The sequence below is a fragment of the Alosa alosa genome, chromosome 7 (genome assembly GCF_017589495.1).
Source record: "Alosa alosa isolate M-15738 ecotype Scorff River chromosome 7, AALO_Geno_1.1, whole genome shotgun sequence".
Classification (NCBI taxonomy): domain Eukaryota; kingdom Metazoa; phylum Chordata; class Actinopteri; order Clupeiformes; family Clupeidae; genus Alosa; species Alosa alosa.
The window spans coordinates 15853893-15874602 of record NC_063195.1 but is presented as its reverse complement, the minus strand read 5'-3'; the positions used below and the strand labels follow the sequence as shown (position 1 = coordinate 15874602).

General features: G+C 44.5%; 3 protein-coding genes and 1 long non-coding RNA gene across 4 annotated transcripts in view; 2 read left to right on the top strand and 2 right to left on the bottom strand.

Moving 5' to 3' along the window:
• Nucleotides 1-335: 335 nt before the first annotated feature.
• LOC125298213 (52 kDa repressor of the inhibitor of the protein kinase-like) lies at nucleotides 336-7292 on the bottom strand. The gene is given in 6 exon segments (XM_048248916.1): nucleotides 336-1976; nucleotides 1978-2732; nucleotides 2945-2981; nucleotides 3496-3600; nucleotides 6021-6141; nucleotides 7063-7292. Coding segments are annotated over 6 exon segments (2538 nt in total). The 5' UTR covers nucleotides 7152-7292; the 3' UTR covers nucleotides 336-545.
• A 184-nt stretch (nucleotides 7293-7476) lies between these two features.
• LOC125298214 lies at nucleotides 7477-10746 on the top strand. The gene is made up of 2 exons (XR_007194188.1): nucleotides 7477-9321; nucleotides 10304-10746. It is a non-coding gene; the product is annotated as an uncharacterized LOC125298214 (long non-coding RNA).
• A 1628-nt stretch (nucleotides 10747-12374) lies between these two features.
• si:ch211-266i6.3 (cytoskeleton-associated protein 2) lies at nucleotides 12375-18289 on the bottom strand. Its single transcript, XM_048247087.1, has 7 exons — nucleotides 18073-18289; nucleotides 17320-17416; nucleotides 16381-17240; nucleotides 15468-15810; nucleotides 14889-14952; nucleotides 14101-14497; nucleotides 12375-13647 (listed from the first exon to the last, which is right to left on the bottom strand). The coding sequence occupies exons 2-7, from the start codon at nucleotides 17335-17337 to the stop codon at nucleotides 13305-13307; spliced, it is 2025 nt and encodes a 674-aa protein (XP_048103044.1). The 5' UTR covers nucleotides 17338-17416; nucleotides 18073-18289; the 3' UTR covers nucleotides 12375-13304.
• Nucleotides 18290-19492: 1203 nt separating this feature from the next.
• Nucleotides 19493-20710, top strand: part of LOC125297957 (tumor necrosis factor ligand superfamily member 14-like) — a 17873-nt gene continuing 16655 nt past the window's right edge. The window contains exon 1 of the mRNA XM_048248546.1: nucleotides 19493-19565. The gene's annotated coding sequence lies outside the window, so the exon portion shown is untranslated. The remainder of the gene's footprint in view (nucleotides 19566-20710) is intronic.

Sequence of the window (20710 nt, the reverse complement as noted above, 5' to 3'; positions counted from 1 at the left end):
CAATGAGCTTCTTATTAAAAACTGGAGAACATAAATTATTCTATTTGAATGGAAAACCATTGAAATTATCCTTGATTATGTATGTATGTATGTAATGTTTACAGGCAGGCCGTCACAACCTATCCGCTGACACAGATGATGAGTGAACGGGAGGATTGTTCGTTTATTTTTAAAGAGACGTTCAAGCGCTTTAAGGCTTTAAGATGAGGATTGAGGAAATCTATGCAGTTAGCAGCAGAGTACATCCACTTACTTAGAGGTCTGTGTCCATAAAAAGTTTCAAAAACAATTTTGCATGCAAATTCAGAAAGCACTAATGACTAAGGACAATTAAATGGATCGATAAACATTTTATTAATCCTCATAGGTACATTATAAAGAGAATCTATTCACTGCCGAAAGAAAATAATTTCATTTCAGCCACTCTCCCACGTCTAGCCAAATCCTTTTAAAAGGCAAAAGAAGAAAGCAACAGAATAGAACACTGTATTTACATATGAACACGTACAGGTCAACTCGTCATTTTGGAATGGGAAGTCCAGCGTTTAGTTGTTGTCTGGGTGCAGTTTCAAATAGGCCTCCACCATGCGGTCGGGGTCGTGCCGCGCGTCCATGCTGGCGTAGATGAGCGCCAGCCATGAGCACCGGTGACGCACGGGAGTGTCGCGGAGGTACGCCTGAAGTCGGCTCCGAGCAGTTCCGCCGCAGCCGCCAGCGCCGGCGCCGTCACCGGCGCCGCCATCGTCGTCGTCGTCATCATCGTTATCGTCGCCGTCAACAGCAACCTCCGGCTCTGGCTCTGCCGCCGGCGTCGTCTCCTCCTGCGGTTTCTGCGGCGGCGGCGTTTGCGGCTTCTTCTGCTGCTGCGGTCCCTCCTCGGGGTTGAGGATGGGAAGGTTCCAGAGCGCGCCGAGGAGGGCGTCGAGGTTGGGGAAGAACTTGACGTCGGCGAGGCGCAGCGTCTCGCCGATGCTGGCGGGCAGCGGCACGCCTTTGCTCCGGTGCTTCCACTTGACGCGCCAGCACTGCAGCTCGGTGGCCAGCGTGTCCGGGCTGGGCAGGTCGCGGCGGTACACCTCGGCCACGGCCGTCTCCTCGGCGACGTCGGCGGCGAACTTGAGCTGGCCCATGACGGCGGGGATGAGCGACAGGCAGCGCAGCACCTTCAGGTGCGTCTCTGAGAACAGGTCGTTGAGCTCCGAGATGACGTAGCTGACCACCGGGACCGTCAGGTGCTCCTTGTAGTAGCCCTCGGGCTGCGGCTCGGCGCCACCGGCACACTTGCGGAGGTGGCGCAGCGGCACGCGCACAGGGATGCCCAGCGACTGGGCCACCAGCACGGCCTCCTCGAACCAGAACTCGTGGTAGACGTCGATGTTGTCGGCCACCTCCATGAGCGAGTGGAGCACGGCCGTCACGCTGCTGGTGGCCAGGTGCACGTCCATGGCGCCGCCCTGCAGGTTGCGGCCGAAGGCGCGCGTGAACGACAGCACGTTCTTGAGCACCACCAGCGCGGCCAGGAACTCGAAGTCGTTGAGCGTCTCGGAGAGGGCCAGGCAGTCGCGCACCACGCGCTCGCTCCAGCGCTGGTCGTGGCTGCTGTCGCAGACCGACTCCAGGCAGAGCTTGAGCGGCTCCAGGAGGTCAGAGGTCAGCTGGAAGGCGTTGTGGCGCCGGCCCCACCGGCCGCGACGGCAAGCGGTGAGGAGCTCGCGGGCCATGTCCTCGTCGTCGCGAAAACTCGTCGCCACGGTGCGCTCCAGCTCCAGGCGTAGCGCTGGCGAGCTGCGGAGGAGCGCATCCACGCGGCTCAGCGTCGCCACGACGACCTGCGTGCCCGGAGTGCCGGCGCTCTCGGCCAGCAGCGTGTTGAGGCCACAGCCCGACCAGAGCGCGTCGCCGCGACCGCCCGGATGTCGCCTGGAGATGCGTTGCCGCCGCGTCTTTGCGCAGCGGCGTGCGATGCCCGCCTCCACCACAGTCGTACGCGAAGCCGCGGCACTTGTCCATGTCCAGCCCGCACGTGTCCGTCACGTACGTCAGCAGCCTCTCGGCCAGCGTGTCGCCGTCGCACTCCAGCGACACGAAGCCCAGGAGCTCCTCCCTGGGACTCGCCTGCTCCGCGGCCACCGCCGTCGAAACGTCCACGAACCGGGCGAAGATCGGGAGGAGGACGTCGCGGCTGCTCTCTTTGCCGGCGAAATCTGACGACATTTCCGCGGGCTCGCCGGCGATCAGCGAGAAGAGCTGCACGTCGCGGAGGACGTCCTCGCGGATGCAAGCGCCGGCCACGTTCAGCATGTTGAGCAGCGTCTCCGGCGGGCACGTCTCGGAGTTTGTCGCCGCGCCTTCGAACCGCCGACGGAGCGCCTCATCGCCGGCGCTGATCCGGAATTCCACCAGTGCCTGGAAGTTGCTCAGAGGCGTGAAGGTCCACGGTTGCCCGGTTCTGTTGCCGTTGCCATTCGCGTCTGTTTTCTCTTGGTTGCCCTCGACGACGGCAGCAGCATCACTGCCCGCATCTTTCAGTTTCTCCACGGTGGACGAGAGGGGGGCGGTCACTGTGTGTCCGATCAGCGGAATTCCTTGCCTGCCGAGCAGAAGCAGGATCTCGAACAGAGAACGCAGGTATTCCCGGAGTTCCTGCTCCTCTTGGGATAGCTGAGGAACGGCATCCTGTTCCATGTCTTCCACATCCTCGTCCTCTTTATTGGCCTCCGCCTCCTCTTCCACTGAAAATTGAACACACACACACACACACACAGTGTAAGTCTTTGACTTATTTATAAAGTTGTTTTCATGCATTACTTTCGAAGAAATAACAATTCCATACGGTGAAAATCTCTGTGTCTCCCTTTCACACACACACTCACAGATCTATCAGCTGATAAAAGATAGGGATTTGCTTCATAAGCTGAGACATAATGCAAACTTGGTCACTTACATCTACGTTCTTTAATGTCTCTGACTTCTTCTTCTGTCTGTGGGGAAGAAAAGTAAACAAATAGATGAGAGGAAGTAAAGAAATAAATAAATAAGAAGTAAGTAAATAAATAAATAAATAAATAAATAAATAAATAAATAAATAAGCATCCATCCTTGCAAGACCACCTTAAACTAAAGCTAGGACATCAGGGGTCACTGTTGAACCCTATAGAGGTATACTGTGGGGCTACTTTAATAAACACGCAGGATACTCATGCAGGCTTCTGTTGTTGTTAAATATCATACGGCTGCAGTGCACCGTACTGTTTTATAAAAAACTCAGACAAGGTAGATTTACGTTTACGTTTATTAATTTTGTACTTCACTTTTATCCAAAGCGAATTACAGAATGAGAAATAACATTCAATCTGAGACTCTGCATGAGAAACTGTGATTTGAGATTGAGTCACTATGAGAAGCCGTCAACCAACGGCAAAACATAAGATCTCTGTGTAACTAATAATATCAATAATAATATCAATAATAATTACAAAAAAATAAAAAACTCACCAGAACTTTGACACGTTTGCGGTTTTTGTGCAGTTTCTTGTTCTGGCCACTGAAATCAAATATGGTGGGAACTGCGTTGTCCTTAAGAACTGTCCGAAATGGACCCTACAAGCATTAAAGAACACACATCTCACTCAAACAGACTTTTGGCACCTTTTCCATATTTTAAATCTAAATGGAACAAAAAAAAAAAAAACACGCTTTCTATGAAATGACCAATAAAGCAGTTAATTGACTTCTTTAAACTCCTATTGCTCTAAATAGAGGAAGAACTGAGAAACTAGGGTGACACAAATAATAGAGTAATTAACATACACATAGCAAGTCATTGTACAATCCCAAATCAAAAAAGGTTGGGACGTTGTGTAAAATGCAAATAAAAACAGAATGTGAAATCTGCAAATCTTGTAAACTCATATTTAACTGCGAAAGGACGCAGACAACATATCAAACGTTGAAAATGACTATATATGACACCTATGAAGTAGACTGTTCCAATGCTCATTGAATGGTAACTATCACAACCATAGTGAACGATGGTTGAGCCTGGAAGCAGGCTTCGCAACAATGAAATCAACTGTAAACAAGCTAACTTCCCTCCGTTATCATTGTCAGGACCAAAGAAAGTACAATACAAACTGAACAAGTTGGCTTCTTTTTAAATTGTACTGCTTGTTTCTTTTGTGTGGTATAAAGGCATTAGCCTGACTCTCGCCAGATGAATTTCGTTCCGCCTAGTTCCACTCATCCATCTGGGATCGATCCATTGGAGTGGTGCTTCAGAAGGCTGGGCCTTATCAAAAATCCTTACATAAGATTGGATAAGCCACTTGTCCGTCATCTATTGACGTGCTACTTCAACCACTTACATCGAAGCCAACCCGTGACGCTGAGAACAGTCTCACAGTCGATTCTACGCTACGTCACATCTATGAAACTCCCGCCCTGCGTCCTGATTGGCTCTACCATACAATCTTGTGCCAAAATCACTCTCAACGGAACCGATCCCAGATGGATGTGAGTGGAGCTAGGCGGAACGAAATTCATCTGGCGAGAGTCAGGTTATTAAGGCATGACTATAGTGGCAACTGGTGGATAAGCGGAATAATAATGGCCTTCGCGGTGTCCTGACATACGGAATTAATGAACTTGGCGGAGGCTGCACGCTGGGGAGTATTTTGCCTCTACATCGTCTATTAATTAATCCGTAGATAGGGACACCTCGGTGGCCGTTATCCCTTACGCATTCCAAGGTCACCTAGCTCTATGACTCTCTTCTTAGTTCTTTCACACCGATCCTGGAAAAAATAAACAAAAAGTCAGGATAGGCCTTCAGGCCTCTCTGAACTGCACACAGCACTCCAAAATGAATACTCAGCTGCACTTTGTGAACTACCATTACATTCTGTGCAGCAGGCACTGCTTCCACTTTGGTTAAGAAAGAAAAGTCAGAGCCCATAAGCATTCAGAACTGGTGTTTGTTGAAGATGGTGCCCCTGCTCACACTGCTCAGAGGACTCTTCAGTGGTGTGTGCTGACCGCCTTCCTGCCCTCCTAAGCAGTGCAAAATGGCTGCCCACCAGGGTTCTCACCTCACTACCATGACACAGCTCAACTCGAGGACCCAAAAGCGATAGGGGCCCGGACTTAAAAAGCAAAGTGCACAGTCTGTCAACAAGCAAAGTTCTCATGAACTATAGCTATCGTTTTACATGTGGGAGCATCAATGGGTGTGCTAAAGTGTTGCCATGGTGTTAAATTTCGATTGCTATTAAAATAGCTTTAATTAGACTTGCGACTTTTGGCACGCTGGTTACAAGGATACAAGGAAGTTTATTGTCACATGCATATAGAAATTATGTCTGGTGTCAGCCTATTTGTGCATTAATGGGGGTAAAAGTGCAGTAGAAGAGGGGTTTAGTAGATTAAGTGGCAAGGGCTGCATAAAAAGGTGGGGAGGATTGAGATTGGGTGGGGGCACCAACAAGGAGCACCGAAGAGCAACAGGGGCAAGGAAAAACTCCCTTACCAAGGAAGAAACCTTGGGCAGATCCACGGCTCAAGGGGCTAACCCAACTGCCAGGGGTCTTGGTGTGTGTGTTGGGGGGATGAAAGGGGAGATGGGATAGTGTGCTGTGTATGTGGGGAGAGGGCAGTGTGCAATATGTGTGTTGGGGAAGCTTCCTCATGAGACAATGTGCTGTGTATTGGGTTTCTGAACAGACTGATTTTGCTGAGTATTCCTACATCTAAGTGACTATATGGGGAGAATAAAAAACCTTTGAGACACAGTGTATATACATTGGCGAAATAAATTGCAATGCTTTGCAATATCGGCTCCTTATCTTAAAATCGAAGAATTAAAATAATATGGTATTGATGGCCTAATATAGCGACAGTCTGCTAAAGTTAGCATAACCAGCATTGTACATGTTATCTCAGTGGGCGTCACGTCCCTAATTCATCTTCACAGAATGCCTTGCATCTGCCAGGATATCCACTGGCTGGCACCAGTGTCCACTTACCGTCTTGCAGATCATGCTGGGGTCAAAGTGAGCTGCACACAGCCTGTAGTGCTTATTCAGCTGGTCCGGCGTTTTGGCCAGCAGGTCGGCACGCCGACAGTTTTCCACCCACTCGTGACATCTATCCGTGTAGTGGGGAAGAAAAAAAAAAACAAGTTGACACATTTTGTTACATTTTTAAATGTCAATAAATGTGTGTGTGGGGGTCCTCTATATTCTAACACCAAATCGTAATGAAAGGTTGTGAATATTTGAGCTCATAGAGACATTTCTTAATTGTTTGACATAGAGACCATCCTTCACTGTGTGCATAAAAAATACACTGGTGCCTGTACACAGTCCTAACATAATATAATAATAATAATAATAATAAACACATCCAAAAATGGGCACGATGAACTTCACTTCCCATAATTCTCACTGCATCAAAACACGTAATGTGTCACGTCATCTTCAGTAGGCTAACCGTACTTTTAATTATTCGCGCCATTACTAAAACATTTGCTTAATATGTTGTCGACCGTTAAAACTCAATGATACACACGTCTATGGTCTATACCCCAACTACATAACTTCGCTTTGGTCTAATAGGACAGCAGCGCGGAAAAAGATGCAACATGTTCAGAGTTTGAGATTCGCGTGCACAGGCTTGTTAATGTTAACGTCCAGGTCCAACCTCGCCAGAAGGGTAACGTGTTCACAGGCCAAAACATTCACACTACATCGTTAGCACTAAAGAAACACCATTGTGTTGCCAAAAGAAAGCATACAAATAGCTGGGAGAGTAATTATGGCTGCACATTTTGTTCAATGTTTCTAGTGGTGCTAACTGTTGTAACGTTAGCTGTTAATGACAGCTTGCTAATGTCTGCTAACTTTGCGCGTTTTACGGAAAAGCTAACAGATGCGAGACGTCCAAAGATAGCGGGATAGCTAATGCGTTAGCGTGTTTATGCAATGTAAGTAGTGTCTAAACCCTAGACTATTCATTTACAACACTTTTGTTAAACTATGCAGTTAAACACTGTTAACGCAAACTCACCTCTTCACATCCCTTGGAAATCGGAAGAAAGCTAAGTCTGTTTGCGTACTTTTCTTGGTGCAGTTCGGCGCCACGCAGAAATTTGGCATTGTTATCTGTGTGTTGCCGATAATTACACTTTCGGAAAGTCTATCCGGAGAGCAAAATATTCTAATAAGTATTAAATAAGTATTTTAAATAGACATTCAAATGTGCACTACACTGCTTTGTGTGGCCTGGAGGATTCAACGCGTGGAGTCCGTCCTCGTCCCACAATGCATTGCTCGATGAACTGTTTTGAGTAGTCATGTGATCTGGATACTCTGTCAAAGATAGAGGCGCGCTTTATGCTGGGGGGAATTCAAGTTTAAAAACTGATTATGGAGTAAAACTGGTTTATTAACTTCGAGGTTAATTGACAACGAGCGGAGACGCGTCCTCCATGTAGTTACTTTTCGTTTAGAAAAAAAGGGCGTGTTAAGCCAATATTACCGCCAAAGACTTCAGACAAGTCACGGATAAGTCAAGATACAAATGAGCCCGAATGGCCACACCTATTCACACCTATTCACCCCATTCCTATTCATAACACACTATTCACACCATTCCTATTCATAACACACTATTCACACCTATTCACACCATTCCTATTCATAACACACTATTCACACCTATTCACACCATTCCTATTCATAACACATTATGTCCAGTAAAGTGATTGGGCACGTGCGTGCCCGTTCATGTGTGGTAATATTTACCCTTTAGGTGGCGGTATTGCATTCTATATCTGTATATCTCTATACAGCTCTGAAAACAGTTTGCAAAACACACAACCAACTGAGGGAGCCAAAATGGTCAACATGGGTTGTAAACCCATTTTTTTTTTTTTTTATCGCCACCAATTTAATTTAATGTCACCCTATAGACAAGTTAAAAGCATTATATCTGTCTTTTCTGTTTCATCATCCCCTTAGAACATTGGAATTTTTGTCAAGTCAGAGAATGTCTGACGCAGACGGGCTCTGGTCAAGTCAAGACTAAAATGGGAAAACGACACAGATAAGATACTGAGGGAGAACATTAGGACATGGACCCCTGATGACCTTTGACCCCATGACCTTGAGTACCTAAGAGCTGGTGTTCATTCTCACAACAGGACAGTATTAAAACCACTTAATGGATTTGACATGAGGATTCATGCCAGGGATAACATCCGCCGAGGCATGCAGAAATAATGGAGGAGACGGATGCAAAGACTTCCCCGAAGCAGAAAGAGTTTTCTCCACCAAGTTAATTAATTCTGTATATTGGGACACCTTGCAGGATGTTGCCAGTCATTTATGTAGACAATGGGCATGCATTTATAGCACAAAAAGGGAAATGCAGTTCAGTTTAAAAAGAGGCCGACCTGTTAAATGTATCCCTCTACATTCATTGGTTACGGAAATGATGGTGGGTAGTATGCTATGTCAGTGGTTCTCAACTGGTCTGTCTTTGGGACCCTCCAGATCAGTGGCACAGCCATGGGTGCCACTATGGCCCCTGACTATGCCCATTTATATCTTGGTTTCTTAGAAGAACAGTATGTGTTCAATAGCAATCCTTTTTTTTAGAGAAGATCATGTTGTTCAAAAGATACATTGATGATTGTTTTGTGGCTCATTACCTGAATTTGAATCGTTTGTCTTGTATATTAACTGCCTAAGACCATTCATCAAGTTTACTTATTCAGCTAGTACCACCTGTGTGAACTTTGTAGACACTTGTATTTCACTTACTGATGGAAACATTGTCTCCTCTTTGTACAGGAAAGACACAGAGAAAAATAGTTTACTTCATGCCACAAGTGTCCATCCTACATCTCTGAAACAAGGTCTGCCCTTCAGTCAGTTCACTAGACTGCACCAGATTTGCTCCGACAAAAATGACTTTGAGGCCCAAGCCAGAATCCTATACAGAAATTTTAGCTCTAGAGGATATCCCAACAGCTGGCTTGATAGAGCACTAGACAAAGTATGTGCATCTGAAACACAACCACCCAATTTGACCTCTAAACAAAAGGAGAACCGCTCTATTCTAAAATTGACATATAGTCCTTTGAGCAGTGACATCAGAAACATTGTTAATTCGCATTGGCATATAATTAAAAGCGATGATCAACTGAATGGTCTCTTTCACAATTTACCTCTGTGTATTTTCTAGAAACCCTAATCTCAGAGAGGCTGGTCCATGCTGACACTGCCACGCCGCCTCCTCCTAGCACTCTCTCTAATGCCAACGGTAATTTCCCCTGCAAATGTTGTACTTCATGTCTTTCACACATCCACACACACATAAAGCCCCCCTTACACTGACAGACTTTGGAAAGATTTGCAAAGATTTGGAAAATATTTTTGAAAGACTACAGTCTCAGACCCTCTCACATCTAAAGACAAGACATCTAAAGACATAGTCACGTACTATGATTTTGCAATGACTAGGGATCTTGCAGGGTCACTATTTACAAGACTGCAACTAGATTCCTTTAAATTATTACCCATCGTGCAATAGAATAGATAAACAGGAACTGAAATGATACTAAACTCAGTCATATTTTCGTGTTTCTGCAGCATTGTTTCATGCGTGACATCCCTAACCGATATAGAGTTGTTCTGTCACGTGGAAGAGCCGACTAAATAGGTATAAGAAATGACAAATATTATAAGAATAACAAATAATCATATAGGCTACAGCTGTCGCCTACTTTGCCCCTTCCTGTTTGGTGTTGGAGAGAGGTCACTATTTGCATGAGCCACGACTCAAAAGACTTGCGATAATATCAAACATGTTTGATATTGTCGTAACGGCAAAACTAGAAAAAGACTGACTCTGACTGACTTAAAACCGCTAAGACTGGCACCTTACTCTTAACAATCTAGATCAGGGGTTCTCAATGTTTTTGGTTCCAAGGACCCCTTTTGGAGGAGAAAATATTCCGAGGACCCCCCTCATAACCGTAACAATTAAGCATGTCATTTGTATTCTCTGAAGTTGTGGACAGGTCCACTATCCCATGTTTTTTTGGCAGATGTGCAATTTTGTCTTTTGTCAGTTTTGGAATTTGTATCACTTGACTGACTCAAACATTTCTACACATTCATCAGCTAGCTAGCTAACAAATAAGCCAAGCTAAGCAGTAGTAGGAATGGTTCTTCATGACCTAAGTGAAGTTAAATGTGGGTAGGAGCAAAAAGACTTGTCATCTTTTGCCTGTCATTTTCAGTCTGCAGGGCACTCCATTGCTGACCTGAGATTTCTGGGTGTGGAAAGGATCTCTAGGATCTCGCCTAAAAGGAGAGGTGGGGACTTGGATAAAACATTGCTTCAGAGAGAATGTTTCTGGATTTTTGAACTTGGTAGCCTTTGTCCAAAAGGGATGAACGAGGACTTAAATCTATCATGCTTTTTGTAAAACTTTTATCTCACTAACTCTTTTAAATTAATGTCTACAAGTGTTGTAACAAAAACAAATGCATCTATACTTGTTGTCTGGGTCTGGCCTAAAGCCCCTCCCACCACACCTGTGTCTTAATTGCCCTTAACCCAACTGGGTATTTGTTAATTGCATGTCTGCAGTTGATTCACTGTGAGCATTGAGAATAGCCGGACGGCTGAAACGTCTGCTCTTGCTCCCAAAATTAAATGGAAAAACTCTTTCTTTCTGAAGACTTTGTTTTAAGTCATTTCTTTCAGTGTGCGAACTACTCCTCTCTCTCTTCAACTCTTGGTTCAAACGCACCTGGCTAAACTTCTAGATCATCTGAGCGCAACAATACTCCCCTGCATCCTGGCTTTGGGACCCGCAATTTCCCATGTTCATAAAGTCGTGACCCATATATATATATATATATATGAAGGATTCAGATGCAAAAGCCTCTAACTGCCACCTATGTCAAAAATGAGAAAGATGGTGAGGGGATGCTCTCCACACATAGTATACGCTAATCAAATAATTTAACCTCTAAACCCACTAAATACCACTCTCTTCCTGGTCTGAAATATCGATTTATAGGCAAAAACCTATAGGAGCCTGAATTTAAATGCTCATTTAAAAGAAAAGTGGTCAGACGGATTTAGAGGGTTTTGCATCTGAACTCTTCATATATATTTAGCGTTCAAGCCAATGGATATGGTGAGCTACATGGTAAGACAAGCGAAGTGCCTGTAGGCCTACTCGTTTGAAACGTGGATGTTTGGCATTAACCTACATTTGTGAAGTCTTCAACTCTTGATGTCACCTTTCAAAGTAGGCTACTCGACAGGTATGACTGACAGGGGTGCCTTGTTAGGTTCTCATTTGTTGACAGCATGTAACTCCCCATGTGCTGTTGGAATTCATTACAAAGACTCCGTATACTTTGTTTGGGATTTGTAGCCTTTTAGCCTATACAGACAAAGCATCTCTGTTCTGTTTTTGTCATTGTGTTTCATAGCACATAGGTTTTTTGACACTATGGGTCTTACAAGTTAACGCAACCACTGCTATGTAATATAATACAATGCTGATGTTACGGTACAAAATATGTTAGGTCATGCATTCAGTAATCTGTAGTGGAATATATTTTAAGCAAAGTAACCTTCCCAACACTGTCAATGGCTTAGTAATCAGATCCAAGTCCAATAGAATAGAGCACCTTTGGGATGTGTTTGACCCAGATGCGCAGCCTACAAATCTGCAGAATGTGTGTGATGTAATCATGTCAACATGCACCAGAATAACAAAGGAATGTTTCCTCCAGCTTGTAGAGTCCTAGCCATCAGGTATCAAGGCTGCTTTGAGAGCAAAGAGAGGACCTACCTGGTATTAGCAGTAGTTTTTCTTTTCTACAGTCCTGGACTGTCCAGGATGTCTTAAAAAGCATTATAGTTAAAGTCCATTATAGCCGGACGACTCTTTGAACTGTAATTAAAGAAGCCTTTCCAGAGGTTAAAAGTTTATTTGAACAGAAGGCAACAAAGTATTTAAACAAACAGCCTCCGATAGTGTTGTGACCAAGGAGTAAACAAACACCACAAATAAAGAGGTGAAAAGAGGACATTTGTAGATGGGAAATGACAGAGTACACTCATAAACAGCTGGAAATTACACGAACAGCACAAACAGTGACAAGAACTTGAAAAGTTTGAAAGTGTGATCAAAATCGGTTATTAGTGTCCATATGTTAAATACAATGAGTGTTGGTGTATTAAGCGTTGCCCCAAGTTTAATTAGCCATAAGTTAAATTTAAAGTTACAAGTCTTTTTTTCATCATTTGTTTCCCCAGTTAACTGTGAAAAGTTTCTTTTTAAACAATAAAAAAATGGGAAGCTGACCCATGCAAACATTTAACGTAGCCTGTTATACTTTTGTTAACATTTGATACTCGTTTCTTGCTTTCAGACTTCACTTTAAAAAAAAAAACATTAGTAAAATGACAGTAAAAACAAGCTTCCTAATCTCTTCCAAGAAAATTCTCTTTTTGTTCTTGAACACAAAGACTTTAGTTAAAATGGCTTCCGCAGATCCTCACCTTGCATCCTTGTCACTACAAATAAAACCTTCTTGCGAGTACGGTTCAGTGACCGTCATTTAAGTACCAGAGAAGGAATGCGTCGAGACGACACACCAGTCGACATGACAACGTTACCTCCGACATTCACCGTCACCTCAAAACACATCGACAATTTACTGCCATTAACCGTGCTTCCCCACGACTCAAGAGGACAAACCGCACACACACACGCACAGAGATAAAGAACCATCCCAAAACATATCTGCTTATCTACGTAAATACTGTGCATTTTGACCTCAAGCAGCAGAATTGCAATAGGACCCACTGTCTAATGGAGACACCATTGACACTAGATTACCCGCAGAAGCTAGAACGGCAATGTATTACATTCTGTTAGTTTGCATTGGTGAGTTAGACACAGTTGAACATGTTTTGTATATATATATATATATATATATATATATATAAGAGCAAAGCTTATCCTTTACCTTCTGATACAAAGTGCCCATAGAAAAATGCATGTATATCTGCTCGACTTCCTGTTTACCTGATCCTATTTGTACATGCCATACATGAGTTCCGCCAGCAAGGAAATATAATTTTGATTGGTTGCATCAGGTTGTGCTTTACAGCCAATCAAAAGCAAGATACAATTTTGAGACCCTTAAAACGGCTTGTGATTGGTTGAATCAGGTGTATTTAGCCAGTCTTACACTCGAACAGGCGTGTCCTTACAGACGGGTCAGGTCTCCGTCAGGCAACTCGTCGAGCAGCGCTGGGTTCCGCCTGTAGATGTAGGCGTTGGCTGCCGTCGCCATGCCGACATGGGCCTCGCCGTCACCGCCCTCGAGCCTGGCCAGCTCAGCAAGCGAGGTCACGCAGGGGTCGTGGTCCGTCAGGGCGGCGGGCAGACGCGCAGACTGGCGCTCGATGCGGCGCGAGCGACGCACGGGCGTCAGGAACTTCAGGTCGCCGATGGCGGCCGCGCCGCTCTGCCGTTGGCGCCGGGACGAACTGCAGCTGGAGGGGGCAGCAACTGATGATGATGTTTCGCCGTCGATGCGCTTCTTAACGCTGTGGGTTTCATTTTCCGTTGGAAGGGGGTTGTTGGTTTCCAATTCAGGGAAAGAGCGGAAAGAGGGGAAAGGAGAAAAACAGGTAATGAAAACTCCTCTTCTTCACTCTTATGGAGGAAGAGAAGAGAGGGAGATACAGTTGACATGTTGAAAATAGTAATAACTTATATACGATTATGAATAGTATAATATATATATATATATATATATATATATATATATTATATATATATATATATATATATATACACACACATACATACACGGTTTAAAATGCTAACTATGCAGACACACTCACCATATTAAACATACACAGGGTTTAAAATGCTAACTATGCAGACACACTCACCATATTAAACATACACAGGGTTTAAAATGCTAACTATGCAGACACACCCACCATATTAAACATACACAGGGTTTAAAATGCTATCTATGCAGACACACTCACCTCTGTAGGTAAGGGGTCGTCCTCACGCTGAACTTCACCACTGATGCCCCATTGCATTCTGGGGTTTTTGTGGCACAGTTCTCCGCCTCCTCGTCTTCATCTTCTGCCTTCACTTTTTGCTCTGCAACGGCAGGCTCTGCCTGAGCTGCTTCACGCGTGTCGCTGCCTGATTCTGACCCCTCGATCGAGTCGGCCTCCATCTCCGACTCGGAATCTTCGCCCGAACTCTCTTTCTCTTCTGTCGACGTCTCGTCGTCTGTCTCCTTGTTTGCAGACGCTTCTTTAATCTCGTCCTGCTCGTCTTCAATCTTTTCTTCCTCATCTTCCTCCCCTACTTGCACCTTCATCCCCGCAGCTTCCTGCTCTGCTACTGTGTCCTTCTCACCAGCATGTTGTTCTGAAATAAAAATCAAAAGATTACACCAGTGTACACAACCGCTTTCCCAAAAAAACAACATCAAAAGATTACAGTATTTTCCGGACGATAAGTCGCATCGGAGTATAAGTCGCACCAGACAAAAAATGTGTCATGAAGAGGAAAAAAAACACACACACACACACACACACACATATATATATATATATATATATGTTGCACCTGAGTCGCAGGACCAGCCAAACTATAAAAAAAAGCAACTTATAGTCCGGAAAATACGGTACACTAGTGTACACAACCGCTTTCCCTTGATTAATATAACATATCGTAGTCAAAAGAACAGACAGCTCATTGTCCATTTCTGACTGGTCAGCGGGCTTAATCGTTCCCGGTAAGGAAGTGATGACTGTACCAGCACTTTGACACGTAGAGGGTGTCTCCATGGCTTCCAGGGCCTCGCAAAGGTTCACCACCAGCTGTATAGAGGAGCAGGGACAGAGGGCATCAACACTGCAGCAAGCTTCACATTATACATATATACGTACATACATACATACATACATACATAAGTAAATAAGTAAGTGCATTTCCTGTTATGATGTAAGTGTACTTTTAGTTGTGATGGATAAGAGGGAAAAAAGTAGTATTACACCATATCATTACCACCAGACACTGTCACTTCTCTCTACAACTCTGTCTGAACCCACATGACACGTCTCTTTGTTTCTGACACATACACACACATCCGCTAGAGTCCTAAATGGAAATGCTTCCTGGCGGTATTGCAAATGCTCCTCATACAGGAGGAGATGCAGTTAATTCACATCATATCTCTCCACCTCAGAGTTTACAGTTGAACTTCATTCAAATCTCTCACTCACTCACACTCTCACACACACACACACACACACACAGAAATCTCTACGCGTTCTAGATCCTGAAATTCAGATCCAACATAATGGATGGCAGTCCCACATCTCTCTCTGCTTACGTTTTCCATGCATACGTCCACTTCTGGCAGGTCCAGCTCACAGTTGTCCACCATGTCCAGCGTCGTGTTCATGACCGGCCCCTCTTCCTCCTCCACTGACACCGTCTCCAGCTCAGCCACAGCTTCCACTTCCAGTGCCGGCCTTGGTTCTGCCTCGGCGGCCTCCGGAACTGGACTGGGCTCTGCAGCAGCGGCATGAGGCTCAACGGGCTCCTGGTTCTGCCGAAGGTCCGCTTTGGACACGACAAAAGGTCTTGTCCTTTGGGTCGGCTGTGCGCTGTTGTGGATGGGGGGCCTCTTCAGGGTCTTGCCCTTGGCAGCCAACCACTCGGCTAACTTTGCTCTGGAAAGAGACACAGCCGTTAGAAAAAAAATGGAATGCATTAGTATTATTACAGCCACTTTAGATCTGCTACTAAAAGAAACGTGTAGATAGTGTAAGACCAGTTTTACAAAAGCAATACTTCTGTAATTATTACATTGCTATTACCAAGACATCCAGTAATTTCCTTTGTATAAACGGCATTTTGTGTATAGGCCGCAAGACAGTGTTTTATGCGAGTTAGAAAAACGAAACCATATTAAATGCCCCTGTGTATTAACCTCATAGCTGAAGAAATTTTACAAAATCAATGTATAAACTGCAGCTAATAGTTGGAAAATGACGCTAGTAGTGCACATGTAGTGGCAGTAGAGACCTACCCTTGTGTGCGTGTAATGACCGATTACTAACAATACTATATATATATATATATATATATATATATATATATATATATATATACTAAATATATATATACTAAATAAATAAGTAAATAAAACACACTTTGCATTAAATGCAACTTGAACATATATACAACAGAACAAAAATGCATTTGTCGTCACAGGTAGAGTAGTTGAAGAAGTAGTTCACCTTCTCTCCTCCACTGTTTCCATGCCAACCCTGGTGTGACTGAGCGTGCTTGTGACAGGCTTGCGTGAGGGGCGCTGATTCGTGGAGGTGACTGGTGGTTTTCTGACGTTCTGACTCGACTGCTCATTCGCCTTCTTGGCCGTGGCAGGGACAGGCCTCACCTTCGGTCCAGTCACCGGCCTGGTCGACGCCGACGCTGTTGGGACCGGACGGGCAGTGGCCGGCCGCTTGGTGACCTGGAACTGTCGCACGGTAGCAACCGTTTGTGGTTGGCCGTGGTTGGTTTTACTCGCCGGGCGACTCAGAGGCACGTCGGTGACTGACTTGGGCCTGCGTGGTTGAATCTGGGAGACAGCAGGTGCGGCCTTCACAGGCAACGTGGTAACAGACTTTGACTTGACCCTTGACAACGTCGCTGGCGTCGGGCCGACAGCCTTGGGTACGGCTGGCTTTGCGAACACCTTTTTATCAGTGGTGGCTGCAGTTGTGGCTTCACCGGGTTTCCTGAAACAGTCCACCTTGGACTGGACGACCTTGCCCTTGTAGGTGCCACGTAGAGACTTTGGAGGAGCGGAGGGTGCAGGCTTTGGACCTTGCGTTAGCAGCTTTTTATAACTGGCTGACTGTTGAGAGAGGAAGGTCTGGGTCAGTGTTTGGGGCTTTTTGGCCTCTGCTGCTGGTTTAGCAGCGGCTGCCCTTGTGGCTCTCTGTTCGGCCTTTTTTGTGGGTTCCGCCCTCTTCTCAACCGTCCCATCATTCTTGGACTGCAAAGGCGCAGTTTTCCCGGGAGCTGTTCTTTTGATAAATGATGTGACGACCTTCTGTTGTCCAAGTTTGGGACGAGCGTTTTCCTTGTTGCTCTGTTGAGAGAGAATTGTTAGAACCGGGAAATCTTTCTTACTACAAAATAGTAGGTCAGAAGATACTATGGACAGCTACCTTTTTGTGAATATCCATGATTGTAGTTTCCAAATCCAATGGTGCAGTCTTTCAGATGAAGTCTATTAGTGCAATCTTTGATAGTGACGATAGATTGCTGCAGAAACAAAGACGTCCACGTTATAACTTACTTAAATGCAAAACAACGGTCGCATATGGAAATATACCGAGATCAAGCACATGTTATACCTTGCATAAAAACGATCTATTATTAAATCAAAATATGCCAACAAAAGACATTTGCGACCCTAGTTCGATAATATAACAATCGCTCTTGTTAGCATTGAACGTTAGATTTGCATAAGCCATAACTTGAGCTACTTGGATAGCATAAAACCCATAGATAAAACCCCACCTTGTTAGCATGGAAATAGCGTTAGCACACTGCCGTCCGTTGTTAGGTTACAACGTTAACATATCACTTAGCTTGCCAGCAAGACTTACCAGAAGAAAAAAACAACACATCACAATGAATGAATGCCATATTTTGGATGAATGACTAATTTCACCGATTTGAAACTACCATGATAGTCAACATAGCACCAAAATTGTAAGCGTTATTAGCATTGACGTTACTCTTTGAGTAGTCTAGCTTCTATCGGCTCTTGCACGAAGGACAATGTTTATCTGCGAAACGTATGCTAGCTTCTAGACGGCAAATATCTTAGATGAAATGATGTGCCGAAGTGTATCATGCTTCCAATATCTCATGATGCCTACTAACGTGCTATTTCGTTTGGAAAATATACTTACTTTTCGGCAGCGAATGATTCCGACAGTGACTTGTTCAACGCAGCAGACGAGTAACCGCAATTCAAATCCAGTTACAAACGCTTTCAAATGGAAATTTGAATTGGCGCTGAAGCATTAGTTCCGCCCGATGCTCAAACGAACCAATCAGATGCGCCCATGGCTGATCATGGGATTCATGGGTGTTACTTTTCCCAACCAACAATAACAAAGTCACTGTCTCTCACTGTTTCAAACCATAATACATTCTGCTCTTTCCCAAAGGCGAGTGTGCATGGTGTGGAAAAAAAACAAAAAACTTGTGAAGATGCTTACGTAAACGCAACCGTTTATAAATCTCTCTCTCTCTCTCTCTCTCACACACACACACACACACACAATATATACACACTGTCTCACATACACTGAAGAACCACAATGCATAACTTTGCGCTTGCAAATTAAACTTACAAGTCACGAATTTTGACGTGCCCTCGGAAATTGTATACATAAATAATATTGAGACATGCTCCAGTTAGATATGAATGACTAGCACATTTCTACGCACATGTTAATTCCCCATTAATTACAAGAGCATGTTTTTATGGACATTGTATAATGTGTCACGATAGTGGTAGAATTTATATAGTCTATACTACGCCTATTTCAAAGATCACCCAGACCTCCTGATTTAAAAAAAAGAAAATGGAACGGAAGTGCGTGATGCATTTTGGCAAACTTTATTCAAATTGCAGTCTGAATCCTCAGATTTAGGCCTACTGCCGCCTGGTGGCCACATGTGTATCCTGCGGCTCAATTTACAATATTTCAAAACAGCATGTTAACCCGTTGTTCTTCATGCTCAGTGTGGGGTCATTTAACAGAATTGCAGTGCAGGCATTAGGTGAAGTAAATTCTTTAAAAATGTAGTCTGGGAATTATTTATTTAGGCAAATGTATTTATTAATTTCAGATAAAAACGACTTTAAGGTAGGCTAGGTTCTGTATACCATATTGAGTGGTATCGTTCTTTCTTTCTTTCTCTCTCTCTCTCTCTCTCTCTCTCTCTCTCAAATTCAAATTCAAATTCAAAGGGGCTTTATTAGCATGACTGTTTGGTACAGTGTTGCCAAAGCTAGTGTTACAAATAACACAGTAGTATCACAAGGAAAAGAAGACAGAGATACAGCATACAATGTATAAACATGTGGGCACAAAATAGACAGTAGTAGAAATAATACAAGAATGATAGGTAGGGGTGAGAGTATGTGTGCGTGTGTGTGTGAGAGAGAGAGATAGTGCGTCTCTCTCTGTCCGGCATCACAAAATTGCAGCATTTATTGGTTGCAGGCTTTTGGCACTCTGTGAAAGATGTAGCAGGACTTACAAAGAACTTTTCTGTCTGGATTATTCAGAATATGATTACGGACATCAGAAAGGTTATCTTAGAAGAAGCAAAACAATGCCTCCTGCCCCCGATGGAGTTGGATGAACTGGACCGGTTACCAGAGCTACAGGTGAGACCTGCAGTTAGACAAGAGGGGCAAGGTGTGCTACTCAGTTTTATGACACCGCAGCTAGGACATTTTTGAAAGTGTTACGAACATTCAGGCCTGTGAAGGAGTCGAGGTGGTGAGATTTTAATATGGGCTGATTTTATTGTTACTTGGTTTAATTTTGACTGGTACAGTAAAGGAACCTTAAAAGTCAAAGTCTCTCTCTCTCTCTCTCCCTCTCCCTCTCCCTCTCTCTCTCTCTCTGACACTTCTGGTTTATGAGAGGGGCACTGTGTTTTCTCTGCTGAGCTGTGCTCTGTGGTTACAGTATTACTCAATTTATTTTCCCATCCGTAATATTGCATACACACACACACACACGCACACACACACACACACACACACACACACACACATTGCTCCTGACCTTCCCTGAACAGCCTGTCACAACCCTCAGCATGCCCCCCTCCACCACCAGCAGAGAGAACACACACACAGATGCATGCAAACTCACAGACACGCACAGAAGCAAAACACACACACACACACACACACACACACACACACACACACAGAGACAGAGAGTGAGAGTGAGAGAAGATAAGAGAAGGGACACAGAGAGAGAGAAAGAGAGAAAGGATAAGAGAAGGTAGAGAAGGGACAGAGAGAGAGAGAGAGAGAGAGAGAGAGGATGAGAGAAGGGACAGAGAGAGAGAGATGTTTGGTAGTTTGCAGATCTCTGCAAAGCTGTTTTTCCTGTCTCTATTTATCTCTGTGAAGCAGCTGCCACTCAGTCACAGCGGCCTGGACTTGTCTACTTATTTGTAGATGTGTGTGTGTTGTCTGTGTGTGTGTGTGTGTGTGTGTGTGTGTGTGTGTGTGTGTGCAGATGTGTGTGTGTGTGTGTGTGTGTGTGTGTGTGTGTGTGTGTGTGTGTGTGTGTGTGTGTGTGTGTGCGCAGATGCATGTTTGTGTGTGTATGTGTGTGTTGTGTGTGTATATGTATGTGCACAACATGTCTGTGTGTGTGTGGACAGAGGCATGTGTGTGTTTGTGTTTGGGTGTGTGTGTGCATTGCATGTGCATGACTGTGCGTCTCTGTGTGTGGTTACAGCCTACAACATTTCTGTTTGTTTGTAAGCATGCATATGCACATGTGAAGATTT